Source organism: Phaseolus vulgaris, chromosome 1 (assembly GCF_000499845.2).
Source record: "Phaseolus vulgaris cultivar G19833 chromosome 1, P. vulgaris v2.0, whole genome shotgun sequence".
Lineage (NCBI taxonomy): Eukaryota > Viridiplantae > Streptophyta > Magnoliopsida > Fabales > Fabaceae > Phaseolus > Phaseolus vulgaris.
Window position 1 is genome coordinate 45881862 of NC_023759.2, and position 9250 is coordinate 45891111.

A 9250-nucleotide genomic window follows, 5' to 3' on the forward strand; every position below is an offset into this window, starting at 1 on the left:
TATGATTCAAAGTGCTTGAATGAGTTGTTCTCCTCTTTCCTTTTTTCAGATCTATAAATATTAACCAACATTTATCAGATTGTAATGATTTGCATTTGCCACCCATTTATGTACTCCAGATTAAATTTAATATGACTACTACTCAACAAGGGACGATGTAGCAGAAAAGGAATAGCATCATACAAAAGCCAAATTCCATATTAATGTAAACACAGTCCAATCTCGAAGCTTTAAACTAAAGACATCAAAATTGAAGCCATGATACGACTGAAAATAGATTCAGAGCAAAAATCGATAAAATTTTAGGAAGAACCTCATCTTGCTTCCTTTATCATACATTAGTAGGATATGGATGTCTCCTCTCACCAGTCCTTTTACATTAGTAAAATCTCATATTTTATTAAGTTAATTAAAAGTGTCCATTTTCTTTATAATGATTTTCGACTAAAAATGTGGTTATTAAGGTTGCTTGAAATTTGAATTTGCTTCTATGTTTTGAATCGTTTATTTACGTGGAGTAAATGACTAGAAGGAAACAATGATACTGTTACCATGTCAATTAATTTTTAAGTAAGTATTGTATACATTTAGACATAAATTGACTTCTAAAAGCTCGAGTGCTCCACCTCAATGGTTTGCCAACAAAAATTAGCTATTGTGAAAATTATATAAAAGTGAACAAAATTATAATTTTGCTTTAAAATGAAAAGTTGTCTATTGAAATTAACGTCTTGTATAATTTAACTAGTTGTGAGAAATTTGGAAGTTTCTATGATATGGTAAGTTAAAACCCTGTAACCATTATCACATTAACTCTAGCGGAGTTGTAATAATAAGTTTAGACATAAGGTAAAATCTAGTTAAATTGTAAATTTGTTAATAAAGAAATTTGTATTGAATTGATATAGGATTCTCCTTCTAAATGGTTTCACTCTCTTAGTAGATGTTTGTCGTAAGAAAGTTAAGATGAATTTAGTTAATGGGAAAATAGTAATAATGCTAGCAAATGCAACACAAATATAAATAAATACACTGTGACACAAAGTGCATAACTAAAATTATAAAAAAAATTACATAATAAAATGTAAGTCACCATAAAAAAATAATCAATAAATGATATCAGAGCTTACAAAAATCAACATATTGTCAATTATTATAAAATTGAAATAATTTTCCTACATGTAAATATATGTTTAGTAAAAATACCACTATTGGAAATTTGAATAAAAGTTCTCATTGTATCTCCTTCTTCAAAAATATATACCTTGTACCATGCAGCTATATTTCATAAGCTTTACACACATTTGAAATTTGTGTGTTTTGTTTTAGTTGTCATCTTTGATATCCTTGATCTGGTCAGTAATGTTTGCACCTTCTTTGACTTCCATTTCCGAATCATGGATGTTTTGCTCGTTGTCCTTATCTTTGAAGTTATTGTCTTCATTAAGTATTTGTTTGTTATCTTCAATAGATTTGTTTTTTATGTTATCCTCTATACTACCCTCATTTTTTACACTAACTTCTGCATTTGATAATTTTTCATTGTTTGTTTGAGAATTCTCTTCATTGGCCTTAATTGTTGAGTTAGTAGTTGTAACATCTTTGTTGTCATTATCCAAGAGGTCAGTTTTATCATTATCAGATAAATCTATCATATCTGAAGTTTTTGTCCTCTCTACATGATCTTCAATTTCAACATTACTAGGTTTATTATCTTCATTTTGTGTTGTATTAACTGTATCACTCACTTCAACTTTATCTGATGAATTGGTCATATCTAAATTATTTGTATTCTTTTCACTGTTGTTCATATTATTTTCACCTCCTTCCCCTTCCCCATTCTTGTCAACTGTCTTTAAAATATTTTTATCCACAACCGTTACTTTAAAAGGTCCTAACTTAGCTTCAATATCTTTGACAATGAAGTTCAAAGATCTAACATCACGAGCCTCTGTTAAACGGTTGTTTGATGATGCCTATCACACAAAAACAAAAAAAATTAAATACTCATTATGATAAAATAAAAGTACAACACCATTTCAAAAATACCAGACAAAATAGTTGGTAACTAACCGTGAAAGTCAATAATAATAATAATTTTATGTTGTTGACATGTTAAACAATATCATAGTATTTTCTTTAATTATCCAACATAAAGTTAGTTCTTAAGGTTAAAAAAATATAATGTCTAATGTTTATCAAATGCTTACAATGAATGCATACATGGAATATATGACAAGACAAAATGTAAAATTTTATCCTAAACCAACTCGGTAAATAAATTTTCTAAATGATGACATTGTGAGCATTAGATTTTCAACATTCTATAAATGAAAATAATATCACAAGTTATAATATAACTTTTAAAATTGTGCTTCAACATTAATAAGTCAAAATATTAAAGCTAGTGCAATCATATCAACACCAATATTAATATTGTTCTATGGGTGCTCAATAGATAATGCAAAAACCTATTGCTTAATTTAAAATCTAACAATGTAAATGTAAAAGATGATATTCATGTTTCTCTACCATCTTCTCTTTAACATTAGAAGTAAATTTCATTTAGAATATGAAAACATTTAAAATAAACAACAATACCATGCTTTCTTTTAAATTTTTCATTATGTAAACTAAATTCACGTGGGAAAAAAGTCAAATATTTTATATAAAAATATTATAGCAGAAGGCCATGCACCAATTATGTTGTAAATAATTAAATGTACTTTGTCAAAAACAATCTTTTAATAAGTATTTTTTAAAATGCTTCATTGTCCCAATCACATCCATATGGATAAAAATAAAAAATACTACTATAATTGATAGGAAGCATGCACAAATATATCGCAAATAATTAATATACGTCAAGTAGAATATTTAATATTATTTAGGTTATGCCACTAGCTTATTTCAATGGAGATATGTCTCCAACCTACAACCAGTGATAAAATTTATAAACATGTATTGGATTATATCAATATTTGAAAATTAAAAACCTTAACATTAAAAACTTTAAATTTCTGAATATATAACAAAAAAGAAAATGTACGCGAATAAGAGTCAACTTTTAATATATTTTTTTCATTGATATGTTGTATTCATTCTATTTAATGACAATGACTTTCTTTTATTATACTCCTAATTATAAATGACACTAAATTCCTCTACGGTATACCTTGGTTTAAAGGACTTCAAAATGTTTTATTATTAATCATATCCATAGATAAACACATAATTTATAATGTAAATTGTTTTTACTCATCTTAATAATCATCTACATCTAGCAAAAGAATCACCAAAAGTCAAGAATCACCATCTTAATATAAATTTAGATGTAAATAATTTGCAAACATAATTGAAATTTGGTGAAATACAATTTTAGGCTCCTTTAGCTAATAGTTATTGTTTACTAACCTGTATAATTTGTTCCACTCGGTTGTTAAGATCATCTCCAGATGCTTCTTTGTAGATCCCTTTAAGGAAATGCCACAAATGAGAATCAATATCATCTGAACGATGTTTTTCAATCATACATTGTGAAACGGCTGACCGACAACCAATAGCATAAAAAGGACAATTTACAACCTTCATTGGACAAACAGTTATACAATGTCTGTCCATCTCACGTCTCATAATGTTGGCAGAACACTTCTGTTCACATGAAATTATCTTGAAAGGGCAAGTTGAATCATGATCCTTCAAATGGGATGCACAAAATCTAGAATTGCATCCCTCATTTTCACATATTATAGATCTAAAATTGCAATTATCTATATGATTAGCAAGTTCTTCTACGGAATTAAAACTCATGTTGCAATGATATGAGTTTGCAAGGTCAACGTTTTTTAATAGAGTTTCTGCAATTTTTTCTCTCCTCTCAAGTGTCCAAAACCCATTAACTTCCATCTCTTGAACAAAATCTTCTATGTTATCTTCCCTCTTTTCACTCAATATCCATCCAGAAACCCGACTTAACAAATTCCTCTTTGAACTTGCAAAGTCATCAACTAAATTAGAAATGATATCATAAGGATGGTCTGATACTTCACCATCTGGATCACCTTCCAATATAACAGACTCGGCAACAAATGATTCACTTCTTTGGGTAAGATAATCTATCATCTCCTTCCTCAAATCAACAGCTACTGAACCTGCAGTTTTGAAGAGATCTCCTGTTGTGTTATCAACACAAGCACTAGCTAGACCTGGAAGGAACATTTGAGCCAACTTGTGAACTACTTCTGTATCACATAGATCACAATGCAACAAGGGGCCTCCTTGTTTCTCTTCTTCAAACTTCTCTGGTCCAAGGTCCACATCAATGGTAGGCATGTCCATGCTAGGTAATATCTACACATAAGAATTTTAAGGATGAATCATTATCATATATTGTTTAATATCCTTGACTTTTAAATTTGCCATTGTTTACAATCTAAGAAAGGATCACTGTTAACAAACTAAAGAAGATTATATGACTTAAATAAATTGGAATTTCATATATCATGGTTAATTATAATACCAAATGTCATAGCTGAAATTACATTGGTACAGAAGGATTACCACAAAAGTTTTCACAACTCAATTTATAAAAATACAACCCAGTTGAGATATGTATCTGATTGCACAACAATGTAACTTTCGTATACAAAATTTTGAATGTTCTAAAAGATATTACAATAAGAACAGAACATACCGACATAAGATGTTCAGATCTAAAATGTTAGGTTCTGATTGTGATTGTTTGAGTTCAATCTTGAAAGAACATTCAAATTTTTAGGTGATGAAATGTCAAAGACTCATTCCATTCCCTTGAATATCTATTATTTGTCTTAACCGTACACTTTTACTTTTACTATTTTTTATTTTTTAAAATTAGAAAATTTTGCATTCTTATCCAACCTTCAAAAATCCATAATTTTAAGTATTTTGACAAAAAAAATATAATGTATAAGATATATATTTTAAACCTGTATAACATTATTAATTTTTATTAATCAAATTTATTTTAAATGCTATGCTAATATTATACATGGATGGGGCAATGATATAATATTGACGAAGTGATATATCATTAGAGGATAAAGTTTATAACATTATAAAAAATATAGGTACAAAATGTTTACTTTGTTTAGATTTTCAAACACAACTTCTCATTTATTAAATCATGTTAATGACATTTAAAATTATAGCTTAACTTTCTATGAAATATACTTTTATTCTTTATATTCATTTACAATAAAACAATGGTAGAACAATTATGAAAAGTTATTGTTAATTTTAAAGCTTTATCGAAATTGATAAAGAAGTATTTTTCTTATTTTTTGAAATAGAAATCAATTTAAGCTATAAAAGTATTTTGTGTTTCTTTTGTGAGAGTGTTACTTACTTAGTTGAGTTTTGGTAAGTGACATCTTCTTCTCTTATTTTCTTTGAGCACTAAGAAGAGTTTTAAGAGATCATTCAAGGGTCTTAGTCATCCATCTTACACTTGATAAGATAATCACCACTTTGTCTTACCTATATGTTGGGTCTATTAGTGTCTAAGTTCAAGAGGGGAGGGGTGAATTGAGCTTATAAAATTTTCGCAAGAACACAATTTTTTAGTATTCCATAGGCAAAAAAAACAGATTGTTTTTACATGAAACAGATTGATTCTTCAGAGCAGTCTTGACACAATTTGAATTTGTTCAATGTAAAATTGTGATCAACAGAGAATTATAACAAAATCAGATCAGCTTAATATTGTGAGGATGAAGGATACAGCTATGCTTAGAAATCAAACAAAATTACTCAACACAAGGTTTTAAGAGGAATGATCCTTTCTCAGATTTTAATGAATGAACAGTTTGTTCACAAATCACTTAAACCATTATATACAACAACCTTGTTTATGATCAGAGAACATTAACAAATCAGGAAGAACAGTTTTCACTTAAACCCAGAATTAACAGATTCAATTTCAAAAGAACAGATTTAGTTCTTGACAGAATTAAGCAAAAACCAGAAATGAGTGCAGGGATGAGAAGACAAGGCACACAAGTTTTTATACTGGTTCACTCATACAGAGCTACATCCAGTCTCACCTTACCCCAAGGTGGAATTCACTAAAAACAATACCAATCACTTACAAACACAGCAGTTCTTGAACACTACAAGAACAACACACACAATGCTGAAAAACCCTATTTCAGCACACCTTGCACTCCAAGAAACCCTATCAAGGAGTGACTAACACTTACACCTTTACAAAATAGAATAAAGGAAAGATTACACCTGAAAAGAAGATGCAAGAACTCAAAACCAGTAGTTCAATTTGCTGCAAAACTGCACCAGCACCTTCACCAAGATCAAAGGTTTCCTAGAACAAGCACACTTGAAAATCTCTTTGAAAACCTTTAAAAAATCTTTCAATCCTTCTTCTCACATGGAAAATGTTTGATCTCTGTCAAAAACATAATTGCTCAGCCCTCTCTCATGTGAGATAGAATTTTCTTTATATAGAAAACAGTTTCTAACTTCTTTTCAAAAAACAGTTGAAAAGCAGTTATGAAACAACAGATTCATTTTTGAACTTAACAGATTTATTTTGTGAAAACCGCCAACTCAGCTAACTGAAATAACTGTCTGAGTTGTACCTTTGGTGCCCTAACTAACTTGTGAAAAACTTTCAACTGACCAAAGGGCAAACCGATTCTTTCACAGTGAAACAAATTAAATGAAGGCAAATAGGCCAACTCAGCTTTAACTGAAATAACGAACTAAGCTTTGCATGTGGTCTCAAACAGAACTTTTAGAAAAGCCTTTTAACATAGAAGAAATAAACAGATTCTTTCTCCATAAAACAGATTTATTTGTGTACTGATTTAAAACTTTTAAAAACATTTTAAAAAGCTTTTCAAAACCCATTTAACCACATCATGTGCTTGATCTAGACTTGGTTAGGCATCTAGGATAGGTTATACAGCAAAAGGCAATCATACACAATTACATGCCTAATTACAAATGAATCTAAAAACCTATTACAATCTTCAAAGCACTCAAGCCATTTTCTTCATCAAACACACATCAAGCCTTGGTAGGGAAGAAGCTTCCTCCAGCTTTAACAATCTCCCCCTGTTTGATGGAGACAAATTCCCTTTGCTTTGCACAGCTTTGAAGAAAGATCATGACCAAACCTGTACAGAACTATATACCAAAAAAAAAAATACACAGGTGTCAAGGCAGAACAAACAGATTTAGAATTGATGTACCTGCAGATTTAACATCTGAATCATATCAGCAACCTCTGTGAATAACAACTGCAGAACCTGTACCAGGCTATTCTTCTCCCCCTTTGGATTCATCAAACATAATGGGAGCACAAAATACCAAAGAACAATAATAACCATACATAACAGTTCAAATAAAACCAACATAGAGGTTCATTATAAACCACAAAACAACTAAAAACCAGTGCAGAATAAAAAACAATACAGATTAATCCCAAATTGTTCAACAACATATAAAAGATAAAGACTTAGAAATAGGATCACTTGTTGTTGTAATAGAGCTCAGCTAGCTGCACTTGAACTCCTTCAAGTTGGTCATCCAAGTGTTGAAACCTGGCGTAAGTCATCTCATAGTGTGCCTTCTGCTCATCTGTGAGTATGTCCAGCCTGCTTAGCACCTGTCTTTCAAACATAGACAGAGGTTCACCTCTGTACTCAGGTGCCTCATATGCAACTATTGCATTCTGACTCGTAGCAGCAACATCTTCATGTTCAACAGAATGTATTGGTGATTCATCCATGTGTTGCACACCATCAGCATTTGCTTCTTCTTCTTTTCCTTGAGGAGCAGCTTCTTGCTCAGCCCTCTGTCCAGCATTTCTTCTAAAAACCCAGCCATCTTCATCCTTATAGAATCCCATTTTCATGAGTGTGGAGTTATCTATTTCACTTGGAGCTTTAATAGAGTCATTCCTTTCATTGGTAGTGTCCACTTTAAAATGATCAATTAGTTTTGACACAAATATTGCATAGGAAAGACGATAATCAGGTAGTCTTGCAGATTTCAGCATATGTTCAACCATAGTACTTACCCAATTTACCTTAAGCTGGTTCATGATGCAATACAACAGTATCAAATCTTCCTCATGAAGTACAACATGATTACTTCCTCTAGGGGTAAGCTGCCAAGCAATTATATGAGCTAAGAGTATAGGAATTAGAGTTAGGCTACCTGCGTGATACCTAGCTACTGGTTCAGTAGGATTCCTCACACAGCTTCTATAGAATTGCAATTTGTTGAACCCTTGAATTCCAGCAGTGTTTCCTTTGCTCACTTTCAGTCCTTAATATTTTATTCCACCCACACTGCTCCAGATTTCCCTAGTGATCTTCAGCTTTACTCCTTTCACATGGGAAACCAGATTTTTACCATCTTGTTCAAGGTTGCAGTAAAACACCTTCACAAGATCTGGATAAACATTTCCATTCATCTCCAGAAATCCTTTCAGCTTTTGATGCTTGAGCAAATCTTTGGCTTCTATCAGATTCTCCTCTCTCAGCCATGAGAACTCAAGCAGCTTGGGTACATTGATTTGCTTCATGCCAGTCTCATGTATGAACCTTGTCATTGCCTCTGAATCTCCAGCAAACCAGTTTTCCAGGATGCCTTGGCTGCTTTGAGATTGCTCCTTGGATTTCTTCTTTCTATGTGAAGAGGATGCCATGCTTAATCTGTTTTTCCAAGCACCAATATATTAACATACAATTCTAGAAGAAAAACATTACAGATTATTACTCAAAACAGAAACAAAACCTGTGGTGAAGCAATGTGCACCTGGACAACTTATAGTACAAGTGAGAGGGTGTGAAAGACGAGCTAAATTGTGCTAGGTTTATATAGGATTATTAAACCAAAATTGAAAAACACAAATTTTAATTTAGGGCAATGTGATCAGATTTTGGAAATAATGAATTTTGAAGAAAAATCAAATCCCACAGATATGCTACAGATTTTATTCCAATGGTGCAGCAGGTTCAGGTGTGGATTCACGTAAGAATATCTTGGAACCTGATTTTGGTACATCAAATCTGTTGCATCTACACAAAATCCAATTAGTTAGGATACCCACACATTAATTTGCATGGATCTGCTGGTCAATAACCGTAAAAGCAGTCAACAATAAAGTGAGAGAGAGAAAATAAATCTTTCTCTTTACTAGTCACATCTGTGATTTCTGAAACAGGGAACGAAACATGTTAAA

At 31.2% G+C, this 9250-nt stretch overlaps 1 protein-coding gene across 1 annotated transcript; it reads right to left on the reverse strand.

The window, feature by feature from the left end:
- Nucleotides 1-1001: 1001 nt before the first annotated feature.
- On the reverse strand, nt 1002-4790 carry LOC137816223 (uncharacterized). The gene is made up of 3 exons (XM_068619299.1): nt 4694-4790; nt 3415-4350; nt 1002-1976 (listed from the first exon to the last, which is right to left on the reverse strand). Exons 1-3 carry the CDS (start codon nt 4697-4699, stop codon nt 1326-1328), a joined length of 1593 nt encoding a protein of 530 aa, XP_068475400.1. The 5' UTR covers nt 4700-4790; the 3' UTR covers nt 1002-1325.
- Nucleotides 4791-9250: the final 4460 nt, after the last annotated feature.